The 22,927-nt window shown below is 42.2% G+C and overlaps 1 protein-coding gene and 1 pseudogene across 1 annotated transcript in view; both read right to left on the bottom strand.

The window, feature by feature from the left end:
- The window catches only part of Tm2d1 (TM2 domain containing 1), a 33,921-nt gene extending 21,613 nt beyond the window's left edge, over positions 1–12,308 (bottom strand). Inside the window, exons 1-3 of the mRNA XM_041653159.1 lie at positions 12,115–12,308; positions 9,549–9,622; positions 1,357–1,465 (exon numbers count right to left, since the gene is read on the bottom strand). Of these exons, the coding sequence (XP_041509093.1) occupies positions 1,357–1,465; positions 9,549–9,622; positions 12,115–12,281 (350 nt within the window). The 5' untranslated portion in view covers positions 12,282–12,308. The remainder of the gene's footprint in view (positions 1–1,356; positions 1,466–9,548; positions 9,623–12,114) is intronic.
- A 107-nt stretch (positions 12,309–12,415) lies between these two features.
- Positions 12,416–12,515, bottom strand: LOC121449010 (annotated as a pseudogene).
- Positions 12,516–22,927: the final 10,412 nt, after the last annotated feature.

Below are 22,927 nucleotides of genomic sequence, written 5' to 3'. Positions count from 1 at the left end.
ATCACTGTAAGGTCCAACCTGAGCAAGTTGGGATTCTCAACAGATGAGTTTGTTGGTTGTATTAAGGGTCATCGTGTTTTTCTCATACCAGCACTTAACATGTTAATTATCTGTTCTGTCATTTGAAATGTGTAAGGTAGAAGTACCAATCTATAATTTAAAAGTTGAGCAAATGACATCTACATGCTAGGGAATAATTTTTATTTTCCTAATCTTTTCTAAGGATTCTGGAAAAAGCTGTGGAAAAATCAAAATATTAGTTATGTCTTAACACAACTGTAAATATGTGCCATCAGATAAAACAGAACCATTTACATTTATAACATATATAATACATATATAAATATGATGCCAGGAATGAAAAAAGGTGGAAAAATAAATTATGTCTTTAGTTCATAGTAGAGAAATTGAATGTAAGGTTTCTAAAAGTTCTCAAATTGAAACTGTTCCTTTACTATCCCACACTCACCCAGCTTCTGAACTCTGTCTGCCTAATTTACCATTCATCTGTTACAAAAGGTGAAGCCAGTGTGATGGCTAGTGCCCTCAACTTGACAGGACATAGAATTACCTAGGGGCAAACCTCTGGACTGGAGTATGAAAACCCACCCTAAATGTGGGTAGCACATTCCACGGGCTTGGGTCCTGGACAACTGAGCCAGCTCTGCTTCCACTCTCTGACTGTGAACACAATGAGACCAGCTGCCCCAGCTCCTGCCTCTGTGCCATCCTTGAGACACCAACCTGCTCCCTTCAGGCTGTCAGCTAAAGTAAACCCTTGTTTAAGCTGTTTTTGTCACAGCAGTGAGGAGAGTAACTAACATAGTGTACAAACAACTAACAACAGTTTTCTGCTACAATAAGTCAATGCCTATTTGCATTCAAATTTTGAAAATGGAACTTATCCATAACTCACTTGATGGTATAAACTCACTTCACAAGGCCTGAGTCACCTTCATTCCTTTATTATCTCACAAGTTAACCCATTCCTGGCTGGGGAACTATACTTATAAATTATAAACTAAACTGAGGGCTGCCAACATAAGCAAGAAGATAATAATTAGAATTGCAGGACTCGGGCTGGAGATATGGCTCAGAGGTTAAGAGCATTGCCTGCTCTTCCAAAGGTACTGAGTTCAATTCCCAGCAACCACATGGTGGCTCACAGCCATCTGTAATGAGGTCTGGTGCCCTCTTCTGGCCTTCGGCATACATGTAGACAGAATATTGCATACATAATAAATAAATAAATATTAAAAAAAAAAAAGAATTGCAGGACTCCCCTTAACATGTCTCTTTTATCTTTCACTCCATGAAATCAAGACACAACATTTTCATTTTCAGTAATGTACTTACACATTTCGGCAAGCTATGGGCTTGAGAAAACCAACTTCATTTCCAGTAAAATGCGTTTCATTACCGCTGAAATCTTTACAAATTATGTTGGGTGCTGGAAAACATGGAACTAAAGACAGAAAAAGAATTTTTTCCCTCAAGATTGGCAAAGCACAGAAGAACTGATAACATTATAACAAACTACTTCCCACTGTAATATGTGATAGAAGGTTCTAACCTAGACTAGAAGTTAAAGAACTGCATTATATATATGAAATGCATGGATATGAAAGGCAAATATGATAGTGGCCTCCTCGTACAATAATATAAACATTGCCACACTGTTTTAGATCTGTGCATGGAGTTCAGTCTTTGCCTCTAATAACAAAAGAACTGCAAAGTATTATTTTTTTTTAAATTTCCGCTCTAAGATACATACTTGAATTTTTGTTAGCAATATATTTGGCAATTATCAATTTATTTTAACATAATCTATGGTTTATATCTCCAGCTTATATTTTTTGTGATGGTTAATCTTGACTGTAATAGAAACAGTCAAGAACTCTCTGAATTAAGGCTACCTTGCTAGGGAAGACCGTCCTAAATGAGGACAAAGTGAGCTGAGCACCAGCATTTGCTGCTGCTTCCTCACTGTAGACATAACCATCTGCTGCCTCCTGCTCCTGCCTGTGCCTGTGCCGCCTGACACTGAGGGAAAATATCCCCTTCCTTTATCTGTTTATCAGGTATTTCAACACAGCAACAAGGCAACTACTGTACTGTACACTGTTTATGGCTTCCATAAATATATTTGGGTCTTGATTCCTTTTAGGTCTTGATACAGTGTTATTTCAGCATATCAATCCATACTCACAACCCAAGACACAATAAATTAGTAGTACAGATGTTACTATGTGCCAGGAAGAAACTGTCCTAAAAGTGTTACAGCTTCCTTGTGTAAAGAACTTTGAAGTAAGGATGACCTTATCTGGGTTATTTTTGTCTCTTTCAGCCTTTGAATTCCTTGTAGGTAAAAATAACACTAAGATCACCTACATCACAGGACTACTGTGGTTAAATATATAAAACTATGTACCATATATTATCTGTTTGCCTGAGACCAGGTTTCCTAAAGCCCAGTCTGGCGTCAAATTGCTTGCACATGGCCAAGGCTGACGTTGAAGCCCTTCATTTCCCCACCTTCCCATCCCAAGAGCTGGGATTAAAGACGTGTGATGCCATGCCTAGCTTAATAAACATTTTCTTCTTCAACATCTGTATGCACGTGCACGTGCTACTAAGGATTGAATCTGGGGCCTAAGGCATGGTAGGCATGCACTCAACTACTAAGACAGAGCCTCTCAGTGAATGTTAAAAGTACTAATATTTTAGGGTAGTTTCAGCAAAAGTTTACCTCTACAATTACCACCAACAATCATAGTTCTCTGGGTTTTGGTTTACTTTTTTTTAATGTTAAAACTAGAACTCTGGATAATAAAATACACAAAGACTTTATGGCTCTATTATGAAAGGAAAATATTTTCTATTTGGTTTGTAATTATTCTAAGGCTTTTAACAAACCAGACTTTGTTTTGTTTTGAAGCCAGAGTAGTACATAAAAACAGTGATGAACGGGTGGTAGTGGAGCACACCTTTAACTCATGAGGTAGAGGCAGGAGGACGTCTGTGAGTTCGAGGCCAGCCTGGTCCACAAAAACTAGTTCCAGGACACCGAGGGCTACTAAACACAGAAACCCTGCCTCAAAATAAAATAAAATAAAATAAGTATCTTAAAAAAAAGAGAAAGCAGTTTCATAAAACTCTAGATGTCCAGAAATCTCTTAGAACCCTCACAGTCCAAACCACACAATCCATAAACTTTTTATCTAATGTACTTTAAAAATCTAAATCAAGGTGGCACTCAAGATAAAAGACACAGATTCAATTTAATTAAAAACTATCATATAAAATGAAGGAGAAGAAAGTAAAGAAGTAATCACATTAGTCTATTTTGCTAAGAAGAGAGACTGTAATCAAGACTCCTTGTAGTTAAGGCCAAAGCTTTATAATTACACAACTAAAAGAAAACACATCAACTCACCTGTAACCCACTGCAGTGACTTGTTCTGAATCATGATTTAAAGGATACAGAATATAATAGAAAAAGCTTTCAATAAAAACGTTCACAAAACAATTGTTTTTCCATATAGCTACTTTCACTATGACTCCAGATTCACAGCAAGGCATATGTTCCTTTCTGGTTGCTTAAGGTTGTGAAGGCAGAGGTGTGGAAGGTAGAATTGCTTTCTCGAGACAGACTAGGGCTAGTAGGGTCAGGGCTGTTTTAAAGCTTATGTTGAGTGTTTTGGTGGGTAGAATTCAGTGTATAATTATCGGGAAGTAACCTAGGGAAGTTGAGAATAGGTTGCCAGGTAAGGATTTGTTTGGTGAGAGGTTGGTTGTAAGGTTATTAAGTTCTAATGCTATGGAAAACCCTGCGATGGTGACTAGTAATGCTGTAGTTTTTAAGTATCATGATACTGTTATGATTTGGACAGTTATACACAAGGCAGGTATACAAAGGGCAGGGAATGTACCAGCAGTTCAGTACTTGGCTAGCATGAGCAGGGCCCTTGATTCAGTCTTCCAAGAGAGAAAAAGAGCAAAAGAGAATACTAAATCTTTGTATGTACCAGAGGCTGGCCTCAGCCTTTGAGTGCCAGAATTATAGGCAGGTAACTACACATGGATAGATCAGTAATTTTCTGTCTTTTGGTTTTTATTTCTTGAGATAAAATACCAATCTGCAACCAGACTCATAATCCTCCTGCCTCAGGCTCCAAGTGTTAGGATTGTTTATAAGTGTGAGCCACCATGTCTGGCTTAGATCAACAATTCTTTTTTTAAATAATTTATTTAACTTTATTTTATGGGCATTGGTATGAAGGTATCAGATCCCCTGGAACTGGAGTTACAGACAGTTGTGAGGTGCCATGTCGGTGCTGGGAATTGAACCCGAGTCCTTAGGAAGAACAGTCAGTGCTCTTAACCGCTGAGCTATTTCCCCAGCCCTCTAGATCAATAATTCTTAATTAAGGTGATTTTGCTCCCCAGAAGGCATCAGGTAATTCTTGGAGGCACTTTGGTTGTTACCACAGGAGAGCTGCTACTAGCATGGCGGATAGTAGCCACAGACACCACCAGACACCCCAAACAATGAATTATCCAATCCAATGTTAACAAAACAAACGTGGTAGCATATCCCTGCAAACCCCTGTACCCAGAAAGTAGAGGCAAGAAGATCAGAAGTTCAAAGCCATTCTCCTGGCTACACAGCAGCTCAAGACCAGTCTACTCTACATGAACCCCTCTCAAATTGAGATTGATACTCTTCAAAAAGTTTTGTTCTCAGCCAGGCAGTGGTGGTACACGCTTTTAATCTAAGTACTTAGGAAGCAGAGTCAGGTGGATCTCACTGAGTCTGAGACCAGCCTGATCTACAAAGTGAGTTCCAGGAACAGCAGGACTGTTGCACAAAGAAACCCCATCAAAAAAAAAAAAAAAAAAAAGAAAGAAAGAAAAGAAAAAGAAAAATTTTTTTTTGCTCTCACCATTCATTCCTAAATCATTTTTTAAAGCTTCACATATCTGACATTTGAAATTTTTCATTATGAATTTAAATAGCTAGAAAAATGTAGTTTCCAGCACATTAAATTCTGTATTAAAATTGCAATGCTATAGTATTATTTAAAATAAAATTGAAAATTTGATGTTCATCATCATCTTTGAAAAGGATCTTTTGTAAAATTAAGAAATCTTATTTCTGCTTGGTGGTGGTGACGCATGCTTTAATCCCAGCACCTGGGAGGCAAAGCAGGTGGATCTACTGTGAGTTTGAGGTTAGCCTGGTCTACAAAGTGAGTTACAGGAGAGCTAGGGCAACATAGAGGGACTCTGTTTTTAGAAAAACAGACAAACCTCCCATTTAAAAAAATACATATATAATAGCATTTGTTATAGACTAAATTATGCCTTAAAAATGGGACCTTATTTGGAAATAGGTTCTTGGCAGAGTTATCAAGTTAAGATAACATTATTAGAGTAGGTACTAACCTTTTATATAAAAAAGAAAATGGCCAGGCATGGTGGCACACACTTTTAATGCCAGCACTGGGGAGGCAGAGAGGCAGATGGATCTCTGTGAGTTCAAGACCAGCCTGGTCTACACAGTGAGAGCTACACTAGTCAAGGCTACATAGTGAAATACTGTCTCAAAAGAGACAAAAACCACAACAAAAATAAAACCAACACACAAACACACACACAAAACAACAAAAAAACTGGATACATGGACGGAGGATGTGAAGGCACACAGGGAGGATGGTATATGGAGGTGGAAGCAAAGATTGAGTTGATGCAATTGCTAGACAAGGAATGCTAAGAATCTGTGGCTGTGTTAGGGCTTCTATTGCTGTGGAGAGACACCAAGACCACAGCAACTCTTATAAAGGAAAACATTCGACTGAGGTGGCTTGCTTACACTCCAGAGGTTCAGTCCATCAACATCATAGTGGGACATGGAGGAGGGCAGGCAGATATGGTGCTGGAGAATTAGCTGAGAGCCCTACATCTCGCAGGTGACAAGAAGTGGCCTGTCTTACTGGGTGTGAGTTCAGCACATGTGAGACCTTGAAGCACACCTCCACCGTGACACACTTCCTCCAACAAACCACACCTACTGCAATAAGGCCACACCTCCCAATAGTGCCACTTCTTTTGGGAGCCATTTTCTTTCAAACGACCACACTGGCTACCATCAGAAATATGAAAGGAGGAAAAGGAAATAATTGTGCTCTAGAGTCTGAGAGCACAGGAATCTGGAAACACTTTGATTTCAATTTCAAATTCCGAGCCTCAAGAGCACACGTAAAGATGGAAGGTTAGGACCAATGCTACAAAACTGCCCATGAGCTCCACATACGGGCTGGGGCATGAGTGCGGCTGCACTTTCACATCCACTGTCTCAGCTGAGAGTGTCCATTGAGATAAAACACCAACCAAAATCAACATGGGAGGAGAGGGTTTACTTCAGCTTACAGTTCCACAGCACAGCCCACCATTGAGGGAAGTCAGAACAGGAACTCTAGCAGGGTAGTAACCTGGAGGCAGGAGTTGATCCAGAGTGGATGAAGAGTGCTGCTTACAGCTCTTCCTCATGGCTTGCTCACCCTGCACGGCCCACAGAGAACTGGGTCTTCCCATATCCATTATCAATCAAGAAAATCCACCATAGGCCGGCCGATCTGGTGGGGGCATTTTATCAACTGAGAGTTCCTCTTCTAAACTGACTCTAGCTGTGTCAAATACTGTCTCTAAAATAGCCATAGTCTATCTAAAATACCCCAAACATCTCAACTGCAAGTCCCTGTAAAATCAGACATAAGCTACTTTCTTACTCCAAGAGGAAGGAATCAGGCCACAGTCACAAATCAAAGCAAAACGAAAGTCCAACAGTTTAATGTAAGCTCAGTGTCAGACTTCCTTAGGGCTCCAAGGGGTGGGACCCGGTGGAGGACATAGGTCACTGGGCATGGCTTTGACTATCCTTACCTCTAGCCTGTCCTTTCTTTGCTTCCTGGCTGCCAAAATGATGAGCAATTTTCCTCCAGCAAGCCTTTCCATTAGAGTGTTTCTGTCTTACCACACGCCTAAAAGCAAGGGAGCCAGCCAGTGTAGTAATCTAACAAATAAAGCTTCCCCGAAGATCAGAGAAGCAACAACCAGCCATTAGCTTTTACTTCTACATCACACCAAAAGGGCGATCCTGTCTTCATGAATTCTCAGACTGAACGCTCTATGAAACTTCAGACTGTATCCTCAGACTGAATCTTCAGGCTGCATCTGAGCTTCTATGTCCTCCTACCTTATATTCCTCTCTCCACCCAGCCATATTACTCTTGTCTCTACCTTCTTAGTGCTGGGATTAAAGGTGTATGATATGATACCAAGCACTGGGACCACCTCTGTGTGAGCTCTGTTTCTCTTATAGACAAATTCAATCTTACATGGCCCAAGGTAGCCTCGAACTCACAGAGATCCGTCTGACTCTGTCTCCCAAGTGCTGGAATTAAAGGTGTGTGCCACCACTGCTTGACTTCTAAGGTAAACTAGTGGTTTAGCTGTGCACTCTGATCTTCAGAAAAGCTTTATCTGTTACAAAACAAAATAGCACTATAAGCCAGTCATGGACTGAAACTTCCAAAACCATGAATCAAAAACAAATCTTTCCTCATTTCATTTTTTTTTTATCTCAGTTATGTTATCCTAGTGACAGAAAACTAACACATGTGGGACACATTTCCTTGTTAGACAGCCTTTTAGCTCTGCAGACTATCTAAAGTCAGGTCTTCAAAAGACAAAACGGTAGTTTTTTAGTCTAATTATAATTCTTTTTTCTCTTTTCTTTTAAGATATAGGGTTTCTCTGTGTAGCCCTGGCTGTCTTAGAATTTGCTCTGTGGACCAGGCTGGGCTCAAACGCAAAGATCCACCTACCTCTGCCTCCAAGAATGCTGGGGTAGGCTGTGAGGTTTCAAAATTCCCTAGGTCTACTTCTCTTTTGCTGCTGCTGATCACAATGTAGAAGTCTCAGCCTTTCTCCAGCACCATGTCTGCCTGTGTGTCGCCATGCTCCCAGTCATGACGATAATGAACTAAACCTCTGAAACTATAAGCACACTCCCAATTAAATGGTTCCTTTATAAGAGTTGCCATGATCAGCCAGACAGTGGTAGTGCATACCTTTAATCCCAGCACTTGGGAGGCAGAGGAAGGCGGATCTCTGTGAGTTCGAGGCCAGCCTGGTCTACAAGAGCTAATTCCAGAACAGCTAGGGCTCCGACACAGAGAAGCCCTACCTTGAAAATCCAAAACCAAACCCACACATCCAAGGGTGGGCAGATGGCTCAGTGAGTAAGCACAGTTGCTGCCATCACCTTGGCTTGACACCTGGGAACAGGGTAAAAGGCGAGAACTGACTAGGGCAGGGTCTCCTGACCTCAGCACACGTGTATTGCATAATCCCAGCACCTACACCCATTGGTAACTCCAGTTCCAGGGGATCCAATCCTCTCTTTTGACTTCCACAGCCTCCTGCATGTACATAGTACATATGCATCTACTCAGACACATACACATAAAATTTTTCAGAATTTTTAAATAAGAAAATGGAACATATAAAAGCCCTAAGTAGCTGGGCACCTGTAGTACTTCGAATAAAAATACCCCACCCCATAGGCTCATATATTTGAATGCTTCCTAATCAGGGAGTGGCACTATCTGAGAAGGATTAGATATGCTCTCTGCCTGTGGATCTGGATGGAGCTCTCTGCTATGGCTCCAGTGCCATCTCCGCTGCCATGTCCTTGCCCTGATAATGGACAAAACCTGTAAAACCACAAGGAAGCCCCCAGTAAGGGTCGCCTTGGTCATCGTGTCTCTTTGCAGCAATAGAGCAGTGACTAAGACAGTAGGGTAGGACACACCTTTAATCCCAGCGCTGGGGAGGCAGAGGCGGGAAGATTTCTATGAATCTAAGGCTTACACAGTGAGACCTTGTCTTAAAAAGAAATGGAAACAAAACAACAAAAAAAAACCCTGACTAAAGAACTATATTTAGATTTCTGTAACAAAGCTTGGGAAGTAAAAAACTAAAGCTATTTAAAGAGAAAGATATGCTTATTGTGATTTAACTATTATACACATACCCCAAAACATTTCATCATACATTATGTTCAATAGCTATGTTTCAATCAAGTAAAAATAAACTTAAATAAAAATTTAAAGACATGAGCTAAATAAGCAATTCTAAAGTTTTAAATAAATATTAAATAATAGAAAACACCCCATCTTATAAATTAAGAAAAATTGCTTTTTAACTTAAAAAGTAAGACTGGCTATAACTCTGGAAGAGCATGCAAGAATCCCTAGGTTCAATCCCAAGCACCAAAATTAATTAGTAAATTAACTAATCAATTAGTTGAATATTTACAATTTTTAAACAGTTTCCAAATCTAAATTGTTCTGAAAACTGAACAATCATGTCTAACACAACATAAAACATATTTAATAATTACCCTTAGAGTTTATGCATTATTCTTTGAAGTAGGTAAAATCTTATAAAATATTTTAAAGAAACGATTCTGGAAATCTTACCATGAGCTGTGTAGTTTGTACAGTTAACTGGTTCTTGCGTAGCATCGTTTATTTTTGGTTCTTTACAAATATATGTTTAAAAAGTTAAGGAAATTTGAATTACATTTCTAGCATAAAATAGTGTTTTAAATGTCTTATAACTCCTAGTGATTCACATGAAAAGAGAGACTTTGTTGCATTAGTCAACAAATTCAAATACAAAAACACTTTTAAACCTGGTGTGGGGATGCATTCCTTTAATCCCAGCATTTGGGAGGCAAAGATTTGTGGATCTCTGCGAGGTCAAGGTCAGCCTGGTTTACAGAGTGAGTTCCAGGACAGCCAGGGCTAAGCAGAGAGAGACCCTGTTTCAAAACAAAACAAAACAAACCTAAATATACTTTTAATGTTACTTAGATAATAGTTGAAAATTAAATTATTATAGAAAAGTTGTATAAAATAAATTTCTACCAAAAGTTCTAGCAGACGATGCCATCTTCAGAGAACAACAATTAGGGAATAAACAATCAAATTAAAAATCTCGCCCAGCGGTGTGGGCTCATGTCTTTAATCCCAGCGCTAAGAAAGGCAGAAGCAGGTAGATCTGAGTTCCAGGATAGCCAGGGATACACAGGGAAACCCTGTCTCGAAAAAACTAAAATAAATAAAAACCTTGACAAAATTATTTTAAGTTTAAAAGCAAATCAGTTTCCAGAGCTCTGGATTCAACCAATTCACACTTAATTTCATGTAACACAAAGAGGCAAGGGAGACACCATTTGTTATTCCTAAGCCACAAAGGCACAGATGAGGGTCAAACTTGGAGTGGCTTATCCAGCCATGTAGAAGACAGGCAGCCAAACCAGGTATCCTGATTCCAAGCCTGGGACACTTACATCTGACTGCAGGAAGGTGGCTGTTTTTCGCATGGTCAGTGACTTCAGTAGGATTTTAAGTTTCTGACAACCCTTCTCCTAGGTGCGAAACCAGTGAGCATGTTTTCAAGTTTTAATGTCTAAAGATGTTACGATTCACACTCCAGTGGAGTCGGTGTGGTACATACAAGATGTCTCTAGTCAGGGCTCAATCCTTTCTTAGGGCTTCTAAGTCACTCCTGGAAATTCCGTCTTTAGTTAGGTCATGAAGACAGTGTGCAGAGTTCTACATCTCAGTCACTTCTTAGGACACTCGTGTTTTTCCTAAGACAAGGCTAAACTCAGTATGTCAGAAACTCCGTGCTTGTTGGGATTAGCAAATTCTGATGTAGCCTGTGAAAGTCTAATAGATGCCTCTCCTCAATTCGCATACAGACGTTATAAAATTTTCGGAATGTTAACATTTTTCCTAGCCTTTCTTGCTTCTGCAGGTTTGAGCATCTGTAGACAAATGTTTGAGGCATTGTGTCAGTACTCAGTTTTGCTCAAACACAGTGACTTGAGTATAACACACATTTCACCTTGTTCCTCTATTTCAATTCTGTTGTAATAAGACAAGTTACCTAATCCTAATTCAGATTTGTCATTTGTAAATAACAGCACAAGTGCTGTGCTAATTAATACAAATGCCCTTAAGTCGAGTGTCCCTGATACCAGCATGTTTTTTTTTTTTTAATATTTTTTGAATGTTTATTATGTATACAATATTCTGTCTGTATGTATGTTTGCAGGCCAGAAGAGGGCACCAGACCTCATTACAGATGGTTGTGAGCCACCATGTGGTTGCCGGGAATTGAACTCAGGACCTTTGGAAGAGCAGGCAATGCTCTTAACCACTGAGCCATCTCTCCAGCCCCCCAGCATGTTTTACTCATAAGAAAATAGGCATAAATAATTTGCTCATTCAAGAGCCCCCATCCCTAACTGAGGAACTATTGCCAGTGGATGGCTTCTCAGTTAGACAGTCATAGTTTTAAGAGCGTGGTCAATCATGCATGCTTCAGTGGATAGCCCACACCTCTGAGGAGCTGAGCAACAGGGATTTGGCTCCCTAGGGGTTTTGGGAAGCGTTAAGAGGGAGTGGGACAGTTGAAGCGGATCTGAAAGGAGTTAGAGGTCGAAAAGTCGCTGTGACTATAGTCAAATTCCATTGGATGAGATTCTCACAAAATATTAATATAAATATTACATTTTAAAACATCTAAGGGGATCTCTTATTTTAAAACATAAAATGATAATTGGTCTAAGATCACAATTGCCTGGCAGTCCATCTGGGGATGGCTGGAGGTGATACATGTAACGTTAACGTCAAACGAGAAACATGCACTGGCTCCCTCGTACTATTTGTCTTCCTTGACACCTGCGAACTTTGAGGGAGGCGTCTATCAATTTTTGCAATTCCAGTTCCTGGGACAAAGCAGGGATGTGCGTTTGAATAAGCGAGCGCACCGGTAAAAACACAGCCCATCAGAAAGGGAAGTGCCAGCCACTGGTCGGGCCAGGAAGGTACGCAGGGCTCAGCCCTCGGTCTCCACAGCCCGCTTACCCTCCTGGGGTCCATTGTCCCTAGGGCCACAGCCGAGGCCACGGTCCCCATCCCACAGCCCCGGGTCCTACTGAGCGCCTGACAAGGGCGGCTCTCCGGAGGATATTGTCCCACTCTGAGGTCCTCACACTTGGGCGTCTCCTCGCTCCCGACGGCGCCGGAGGCAGCAGCCCCCCAGTGTCCCGCGGCGACCGTCACGAGCCACAGAGTGCGAAGGAGGCCCGGAGGCCCCGCCGCTGGGGAAGCCCGACCCGCGGGCCAGGCGGCCACCATGACGGGCACCGCGTCCTCGCGCTTCCGGTTCCGCCTCCGAGATGAGGAAAGGCCTTAAAGGGGCCTGGCTCCAATGGGGCAGCTTGGGTCTTCGGAAGGCTGCTCCCTGGAGTAAACTGGCACAGTCACGCTAGCGAGATTTTTTTTTTAACGTATGTTCTCTTGTCATACTTGAACAGGGGCCATGCTAATTTCTGTATCGTTCCAGTTTTAGTATATGTGCTGCCAAAGCAAGCAAGGGAATTAAAAAAAAAAAATACACCATGCTAGGGAGATAGCTCAGTGGGTAAAGGCACTTGTTCTGAGCCTGACATTCTAAATTCAATCACTAGAACCCACAAGGTAAAAGGAGAAAACTGACTCCCACAAGTTGTCCTCTGCCCTCCATACACGTGTTGTAGCACAAACATAAAATTAAATAAATAAAATGAATATAATAAATACACAATTAGGGGCCTTCCCAGGTAGAATTCCCTGAATCTCCTCGTGATGAGTCACAACAGGCACTTAAGTACTAAGAGAAGGACCCAGTGTTCACCTAGATGCTTGTCCCAGGTCCTAGTGGGCACCACCATTGGAAGCCCCAAAGGATGGAGGATGGAGGTTTCCCTATGGTTGGAAGAATTTGGATTTCGATTGTCTAGAAGCCTCTGAAAGCACATTCTCCTCTGACCAGAGTGTGATTACCTCGACACAAGACGAAGGACTGGAGTTCAAGGACTATGTAAAATACAAGGCTAAGAATCAGAATATCCACGGGGCAGTGGTGCTACACACCTCTAGCCCCAGCTCTCAGGAGGCATAGGCAGGTGGATCTTTATGAGTTCGAGGTCAACACACTCTACACTGTGATTCCCAGGACAGTCAAACCTACACAGGGAAACCCTGTCTCAAAAAACAAAAAACAAAACAACACACACACACACACACACAAATCAGAATATTGGTATTGGAGAGATGGCTCTAGAGTTGAGAACATTTGTTTTTACAGAGAACTTGTTTAGGACCCAGCACCCATGTAATGGCTAAAGACCTCCTGAAATTCCAGTTCCAGGGGACCCAAGGACCCCTTCTGGCGGTGGTGGCTCACACCTTTAATCTCAGCACTTGGGAGGCAGAGGCGGGTGGATCTCTATGAGTTCGAGGCCAGCCTGGTCTGCAAGAGCTAGTTCCAGGACAGGCTTCAAAGCTACACAGAGAAACCCTGTCCTGAAAAACCAAAAAAAAAAAAAAGAATCAAAATATCAGTCACACATCTTACAAGATGATAAAAGAAACTTTTTGTTTAACTTCTACTTGGACTTGGAATGCTCTAGTTGATTTTTAAGATACAACATAAAGAAAACCAAAAGACCAAATGAAGCAGATTTGTGGTTCAGGTTTATTGAGATTGTGTCAAAATTAGATGGTTTCCTGCTGAGTGCAAGAATACTGCTGATCTGTGTATCAATTTTAGTGCAGATTTAAAACAATTACTTAGAACTGCTGATGCTTGGCTGATTAATCCCATTATGGAATCTATTTTTATGGCTTTAATGATTATCTTTATTCTCTTCTATGATATGTAAATGTGAAAGAATTGAAAGGTTTCTATAAGACAGCAACGAAACTCTAAAACTTTTGACTCTTGAGCTGGGAAGGTGCTGGAGTTGCCTAGCAAGCACAAGTTTCTGGACTTAGTCTCCGTCATCTCTTGAACAGAAAATTGACTCTTGAATTGGTGACGTATTACAGTATTGAAGAGGTATCGCTTCTTCAGAATAGCCCTTAAATCTGTTATTTGTCTGTAAATGAGGTAACTTTTCTTTTTGTAGTCTCGTGATCTCATGAATTACCATGATCACATGCCTGCTACGTTACTGAAACTTTGAGGAGAACTGAAATCTCATTATTTTTAACAGCAAGTTTCTTTGTCATATAAAGTGACATAGAAACTCTGGAGACTTCCACTGAAAGCAAAGGGTACGAATAGCAGTCTCACTATGTATCTTAGCTATGCTAGAATTCACCAGATACACGAGGCTGATATGGGACTCAGAGAGAGCTGCTTGCCTCTGCCTCATGAATTCTGGGATAAAACATAGGTATTACCACGCCCAGTTACATTTTCCCTAAGATTTCATATAAATGTATCTTCATTCATTAAAGATTAGTTTTGTACATAGCAAATGTCTAAGAAAACAACCCAATACCTATTGCTGTTGCTATAACAATATATGAGATACAAGATTGCTACTCAAATCTTGTTTGTATTTGACGATATATAACATGAAATTTTTCCCTTGGTAATAACATCAGGAATCTTCTATATCCTTAGTACATCATTTAATTCTGGGCATCATTTAATTCCCTAACCATACTCCTGCTTCACAACTGTTATTGCATACTTTGCTGCAGTAACTGAATCACCACTTAAGGCCTGTTCACGGCTGGGGAAATGTTTTTGTTGGGTGTTCATCTCAAAAGTACGAGGAACTGAGTTTGATCCCCAAGAGCTATGAAAACAAACTCCTGGGGTGTGGAGACATTTTTGTAATTCTTTTAATTCAAGTACTAAGGAGAGAGAGACAGGTTGATTCCTGATCTCTGGGGCCTGCTGGACAGTCAGCCTAGCCTAACTGGCTCCAGGTTCGTTGAGAGATCCTAGCCCCCCCAAACAGTGGATGACTCCTGAAGAGTGAACCCAAAGTTCACCTCCAGACTCCACACACAGAATGTTATGGTTTTGGTCCCTTTAAGGGACAAGCCACGCCCACTCCCTCTCCCATCTGCTGAGGCAGGCTGATCTTCAGCTTCCGGCCTGAGCTCCTTCTCTTTTCCATTTTCCTCTCGGAGAGGCAGCTTCGCTTCTGCCTCTCTCCCCACTTCTCTGCTTCCCCCTTCTGTCTCTTTCTCTTCTCTCTCTCTCTCTCTCTCTCTCTCTCTCCCTCCCTCTCTCCCTCTCTCTCTGTTCCCCCCTTCACCCTTCCTCCTCCATAACCCCTGAATAAACATTCAACCTCACCCTGCATGTTGTGTCTATCCATGTTTCTGTCTGTCTTCTGCCCAACGGCCATGTGTCTCCCTGCCTGGGACCAGCCATTGCTCAGGGACCAGCAGCTGTCTCTGCCTGGGGCCCACTGCCTGCTGCCACATGACCCGCCACCACCACTAGGGCTGCCGCTCTGGGACCGGCAGCCATTTCTGCCTGGGACTGGCTGCTCCCAGGGCCCGCTAGCAGCCTGCCACCACATGGCCCGCTACCACCATTTAGGACCTACAGCATTTCTGCTGCCTACTGCCGCGGGGATCTTGCAGCATTTTTTAAAAAAGAATAACACAGACTGGTGCAACCATTCTGGCATCTGCAGCCACCTGCTGCCCTCCCCTAACACAAAATAAAGCCCACTCTTCTTTTTAAACTGTTTTTTAGATTTATTTTTATATCATGCATATGAATGTTTTGCCTGCATGCTTATGTGTGTACCATGTGCATGCCTTTTGTTTCCATTGGACCTGGTGTTATGGGTGGCTGGGAGTCACTATTTGAGTGCTTGGACTCGAAGCTCAGACCTCTGCAAGAGCACAAGTACTCTTAACCACTGAGCTAACTTCTCAGCTCCAAGACCTACTCTTACAGGCCAAATATATTTAATCTTGAATGCCATTTGGAAGATCTAAAATTAATTTTACCAGAGTCCTTCTCATAAAACAAAATAAACCGTCTCTTCTACATTTCACTACCAATATCTCCTATCAGATTCAAAACTTGGAATTATATCCAGGCAGTGGTGGCACACTCCTTTAACTCCAGCACTTGGAAGGCAGAGGCAGGCAGATCTCAGCAAGTTTGAGGCCAGTTTGGTCTACAAAGCAAGTTCCAGGACAGCCAGGGTTGTTACACGGAGAAACCCTGTCTCAAAAAACAAACACAAAACAAACAAACAAAAAACCCCAAACCAAAAAGCCCGACTTGCAATCCGGTGCTGGGAAGATGGCTCAGTCAGTAAAATGCTTGCTGCACAAGCATGAGGATTTGCATTTAGGTTGCTAGCACCCATGTAAAAAGCTTGGCAAGGTGATACACATTGTAATCTTTGTGCTGTGGAGGAAGAGAGAGTTAGGCCCCCAGGGTTTCTTAGCGAGCAAGTCTAGCTAAATCTGTGAGCTCCATGTTAACTGAAAGAGCTGGTCTCAAAAATGAGGTAGAGAAGTAATAAAGGAATACAACTGACATTCACCTTGGGACTCCACTGAGCACATAAAATTTGGGAACATTTTAATCTTCAGTTTTCTCCATGTTTTGGAATATCTTCATCTAATCATTAAGGAACTAATGCCATTGTTTGTGCTTTTACTAGGGAGGCAAAAAGATAATCAAAAAATAAAAATAATAAAAAGGATCTTGCTATGTAGCCATGCTGGTCTGGAACTTAATAACGGGATTCTCCTGTCTGTTTCCTGGTAAGGGAGCCATCTCTCCTGACTATTCTTCTTTCTTCTTCCTCTCCTTCTTCCTCTTTCTCCTTCTTTTTCCTCCTCCTCCATCGTCATCATCTTCTTCATCTTTGTCTTCTTTCTCCTCCTTCTCCTCTTTTTTTTTTTTTTTGAGACAGGGTTTCACTGTGTAGTCCTAGCTGACTTGGCACTAGCTCTGTAGAACACGCTGGCCTCAGACTTGAATTTAGATGTCCACCTGCCTCTGCTTCCTGAGTGCTGGGGTTAAAGGCGTGTGCCAACACCACCTGGCTGTCAAAACTCTATCTGCACACTATTTCATGTTTTGTTTCCTATATCCTTTGCTACAATGATCGCTTTTGTTTTATTATACACCTCCTCTTTCCAAGGTACTCAATCCATTTTGCACCAGTTTCTAGGCAAATCTCTCATTTTTTTAAATTTATTTATTTATTAAAGATTTCTGCCTCCTCCCCACCACTGCCTCCCATTTCCGTCCCCCCTCCCCCAACAAGTCCCCCTTCCTTCCTCAGCCCAAAGAGCAATCAGGGTTCCCTGCCCTGTGGGAAGTCCAAGGACCACCCACCTCCATTCAGGTCTAGTAAGGTGAGCATCCAAACTGTCTAGGCTCCCCCAAAGCCAATACGTGCAGTAGGATCAAAAACCCATTGCCATTGTTCTTGAGTTCTCAGTAGTCCTCATTGTCCGCTATGTTCAGCTAGTCCGGATTTATCCCATGCTTTTTCAGACCTAGGCCAGCTGGCCTTGGTGAGTTCCCGATAGAACATCCCCATTGTCTCAGTGTGTGGGTGCACCCCTCGTGGTCCTGAGTTCCTTGCTCGTGCTCCGTCTCCTTCTGCTCCTGATTTGGACCTTGAGATTTCTGTCCGGTGCTCCCATGTGGGTCTCTGTCTCTGTCTCCTTTATCTTGGGGTAACTCTGACCAAGGAAGTGAAAGATCTATTTGACAAGAACTATAAGTCTTTGAAGAAAGAAACTGAAGAAGACACCAGAAAATGGAAGGACCTCCCTTGCTCTTGGATTGGGAGGATCAACATAGTAAAAATGGCAATTCTACCAAAAGCAATCTATAGATTCAATGCAATCCTCATCAAAATCCCATCAAAATTCTTCACAGATCTGGAGAAGACAATAATCAACTTTATATGGAAAAACAAAAAACCCAGGATAACCAAAACAATCTTATGCAATAAAGGATTGTCTCATTTTTTTTAAAAGATTTATTTATTTATTATGTATACAACATTCTGCCTGCATGTATGCACACACGCCAGAAGGGGGCGCCAGATCTCATTACAGATGGTTGTGAGCCACCATATGGTTGCTGGGAATTGAACTCAGGACCTCTGGAAGAGCAGCTGGTGCCCTTAACCACTGAGCCATCTCTCCAGCCCCCCCCAAATCTCTCATTTTTAAAGAAAGTCTCGATACTTAAAATTTTATTATTAAAAGTTTTCAGGGATGAATGAAATGGCATAAACCTGTTGTGTTGGTTAGTTTTATGTCAACTTCATATAAACTAGTAATCTGAGAGGCCGGAACCTCAATTAAGAAAATGCTTCCAGTAAACCCAGCTGTAGACTGACCTGTAGGGCATTTTCTTAACTAGTGATTGATGAGGAGAGGGCCCAGCCCATTTTGGTGGTGCCATCCCTGGGCTGGTGTGCTGTGGAATAATCCTTTTGTACACTGTGAAGAAGGTTTGCTCTCTTTGGGTTAGTAAAGAGCTAACTGGCTGGATGAAAGGAGACAGAGACCCACATTGGAGCACCAGACTGAAATCTCAAGGTCCAAATCAGGAGCAGATAGAGAGAGAGCACGAGCAAGGAACTCAGGACCGCGAGGGGTGCACCCACACACTGAGACAATGGGGATGTTCTATCGGGAACCCACTAAGGCCAGCTGGCCTGGGTCTGAAAAAGCCTGGGATAAAACCAGACTCTCTGAACATAGCGGACAATGAGGACTACTGAGAACTCAAGAACAATGGCAATGGGTTTTTGATCCTACTGCACGTACTGGCTTTGGGGGAGCCTAGACAGTTTGGATGCTCACCTTACTAGACCTGAATGGAGGTGGGTGGTCCTTGGACTTCCCATGGGGCAGGGAACCCTGATTGCTCTTTGGGCTGAGGAAGGAAGGGGGATTTGTTGGGGGAGGGGGACAGAAATGGGAGGCAGTGGCGGGGAGGAGGCAGAAATCTTTAATAAATAAATAAAAACAAAAAATAAAGCCGGGCGGTGGTGGCACACGCCTTTAATCCCAGTAATCCCAGCACTCGGGAGGCAGAGGCAGGTGGATCTCTGTGAGTTCGAGGCCAGCCTGGTCTAGCTAGTTCCAGGGCAGGCACCAAAAGCTACCGAGAAAGCCTGTCTCATAGCTAGGTAGAAAGAGGCTAGATGGGAGAGTTAGACTGAGAGAACCCTGGGAAGAAAAGGGGCAGAGTCCCCACCCCAGCCAGACCCAGAGGAAGCAGAAAATAAACATGCTGTGCTGGAAGAGGCACATGTTGAGAGCCTAGGTAAGAAATGCAGGTTAACTTAAGTAGTAAGAGTTAGTAACAAGCCTAAGATAACGACCAAGCATTTATAATTCATAATAATTCTCCTGTGATTATTTGGAGAGCCAGCAATCCTGATGAAAAAACTCTATATACACTAGAGGACCTAGGTTTTACAAAAAAAAAAAAAAATACAGGCTAAAAAAGCCATGAGGAGCATGCTAGTAAGGGGCATTCCTCCATGGCCTCTGTAACAGCTCCTGCCTCCAGGTTCCTCCCCTGCTTAAGTTCCTGCCCTGAATTCCTTCTTTGATGGGCCCTGATATGAAAGTATAAGCAAATAAGCACTATTCTTTCCAAATTGCTTTTGGCCATGGTGTTTCATCAAGGTAATAGTAACCCTAACTAAAAGACCTATGAATTCTAAGGACTTAGATGCCTGAAACAGGAGGAGTTATAGATGATTCTGAGCGGCCATTGGGTTGCTGGGAACTGAACCCAGGTCCTCTGGAAGAGCAGCCAATACTCCTAATGTTGAGCCATCATCTCTCTAGACCTTAGTTATTTCTTTGATGTGCACAAATTTCTGTGATATAGTTTCAATTGGCTTTTTTGTTTGTTTTTGTTTTGCTTTGTTTTGTTGTATGGGACTACCTTGATTACGTTGAGGTGGGGATAATCAGCATACTGTGGGTGGTGCCATCCCCTAAACAGAGGGTTCTGAACTGTATAAAAGCCTTTGCTGTTTCTTGACTGAATGGAATGTGATGAGCTGTTTTATCTTCCTGCCACCTTCAACCCACATTGATAAGGTGTAACCGAGAATTATGAACCAAATAAACTCTCTCTTACATTGTTTTTAAACAAACAAAGAAACATCAGGGGCTCACTCACTATGTAGCTCTGGCTGGATTGGAACCCCCTACAGAGACCAGGTTAGTCTTGAATTCGTAGAGATTTTCCTACATCTGCCTCCTGCCAATTGTTGGGTCAGAGAATTTTACTAGTGTCACAGGATATTTGATTCACACTGTGAAACTCTGAGACTGTATTAATAAAATTAACCTTGACTAGTTGACAAGAATTAGCTGAAGAGAGTATGGAGAACTAGGAAGACAGATAGAGACATACAGGAGGGAGTAGGGAGGATTTAGAGATTTGGGGCCTTTTTGGTTTGGGATGGGTTTTGCTTGGTCTCTGGCCAAAAAGGAGGGCCATCTGGTTGCTTCTCAGCATCTGTGATCTAGCAGGTCCCCCACCCCCATACCCAATTCCTGATTCATTATTGGGAAATACAACATCTTAGATAAAACAACATTACAGCAGTAGTGTCTTGACTCCTTGTCAACTTGACACAGAAACATTGTTAGGCTTAACCTTTCCTTTCTTGCTCACCTTCAAGATCACATATTAATAACACCACAATATAAAATAGCTTACAAACTTAAAAATTCCCAGTCTTGGGCCTGGAGAGATGGCTCAGTGGTTAAGAGCTCTGCCTGCTCTTCCATAGGTCCTGAGTTCAATTCCCAGCAACCACATGGTGGCTCACAACCATCTGCAGTGAGATTTGTTGCCCTCTTCTGGCCTGCAGGGATACATGCAGGCAGAATACTGTATACATAATAAATAAATAAAACTTTAATAAAAAAAAAAAAAACTTCCCAAGCCGGGCGGTGGTGGCGCACGCCTTTAATCCCAGCACTCGGGAGGCAGAGGCAGGCGGATCTCTGTGAGTTCGAGACCAGACTGGTCTACAGAGCTAGTTCCAGGACAGGCTCCAAAACCACAGAGAAACCCTGTCTCAAAAAACCAAAAAAAAAAAAAAAAAAAAAAAATCCCAGTCTTTACAAATTCAAACACTTTAAAATTCAAACTCATTAAAAATTCAAAGTCTCTTTTAAAACCTGAAATCTCTTTAAAAATTTAGTCTCACAACTGTGGGCGCCTATAAAACAAGTTAAATACACCTTTCAAGAAGGAAAAAAACAAAACGCAGCCACAATCTAAGCAAAGTAAAACCTAACTCCAATCAGTACAAATGACTCAATGTCCAGTGTTGGGTTCATTCATGATCTTCTGGTCTCCTTCAAAGGGCTTGATCACTTCTCTGGCTCTGCCCTCTGTAGCAGACACAGCTTGTTCTTCTGCTGCTGCGTTCTTGGTGACCATCCCATGGTCCTGGCATCTTCAAAATGCTGGGGCCTTCTGCTGTATCTAAGCTGTACTTTCACTAATACCCTCTCAAAGGCTCTTTTTATGGTGTCAGGCCTCAACTTCTCTTCATGACCCCTCACTTCTGGGTCTTAACTGCCACTGAGGCTGTGTCTTCACTGATGCCCTCTCTTGGCCTCTCCCAGTGTCTGGCCTCAACTGCTCTCCAGTACTCCTTCATATCTTCAAAACCAGTACCGCCTGGGTGACTCTTGCACTCTGAAGTCCAGCTGCCAGGTTTTGAGGTACAACCTTGGCCACCTCTGGAACACAGCTTCTCTGTGCTCTCAAAAATACTTCCCTGAAGACTTCCCCTTAAACATGCTGGTCTTTTATTTCCTTTTTAATTTATTTTCATTTTATGTGCATTGGTGTTTTAGCTGCATGTATGTCTGTGTAAGTGGATGTTTTCTGTCCCATAGCCACTCTCAAATAACTACACTGAGGCTTAATATTACTTATAAATGCTCGGCTAATAGCTCAGGCTTGTTACCAGCTAACTCTTACACTTAAATTACCTTACTTATGCTTTGCCACGTGGCTTGGTAGCGTTTCTCAGTACGGCATTCTCATCTTGCTTCTCTGTATTTGCCGGCAACTCTCTGCCTCCACTCTTCCCCGTCCATCATCTCATCATCCTTAGTTTGGTAGCCTTGCCTATACTTCCTCATTGGCTTACTTGCCAATCCGCATTTGATTAAGCCAATTTGAGTGACAAACCTTTATAGTGCAGAAAGGAATTATTCCAGCATGTCTGTGTGAGTATTAGATTTGGAGTTACAGTTGTTAGTTGCCACGCGGGTGCTGAAAATTGAACCGGAGTCCTCTGGAAGAGCAGTCAGTGCTCTTAATCACTGAGCCATCTCTCCAGCCCCCCTGTGGGTCCCTTAATCACTGCTAATTTTTTAGCTCCAGTCAGCCAGGATCTAGTATCCCAGATGCAAAGATTTCAGTTTTAACAGTTCTGGTATCTTGCTAATCACTGCTGATTCTTCAGCCTCAACTAATTAGAACCATGGCCCCTGACAGTCTTTAAACCTTTTCTGAAACTTCACAAGCCAGGCCTCTTCCACCTTCAGCATTGCCCTCGACATTGTTATCTTCCAAGCTCCTATAGAATAGCTCACCAAAGCGTTATACATTGAGTGGCTTTTTTTTTCCCCCCACCAAGTTCCAAAGTTCTTCCACCTTTCTTGAAATAACATGGTCAGGTCTATAACAGCAATAATCCATTTCTGGTATGGATTCCTTTTGCTATGAGGAAACACCATGACTCAAAACAAGTTGGGGAGGAAAGGGTTTATTTTGCTTACAATTCTACACTTCATTATTGAAGGAAGTCACATCAGGAACTCAAACAGGCAGGAACCTGGAGGCAGGTGCTGATGCAGAGACCATGGAGGAGTGCCAGTTACTGGCTTGCTCTTCATCACTTGCTCAGTCTGCTTTCTTAAAGAGCCCAGGACCACCAGCC

The sequence above is a fragment of the Microtus oregoni genome, unplaced genomic scaffold (genome assembly GCF_018167655.1).
Source record: "Microtus oregoni isolate MIOR12 unplaced genomic scaffold, Mior012 000005F_ref0000423, whole genome shotgun sequence".
Classification (NCBI taxonomy): Eukaryota; Metazoa; Chordata; class Mammalia; order Rodentia; family Cricetidae; genus Microtus; species Microtus oregoni.
The sequence above is the reverse complement of the archived record's forward strand: the minus strand, read 5'-3'. Positions and strand labels throughout refer to the sequence as shown.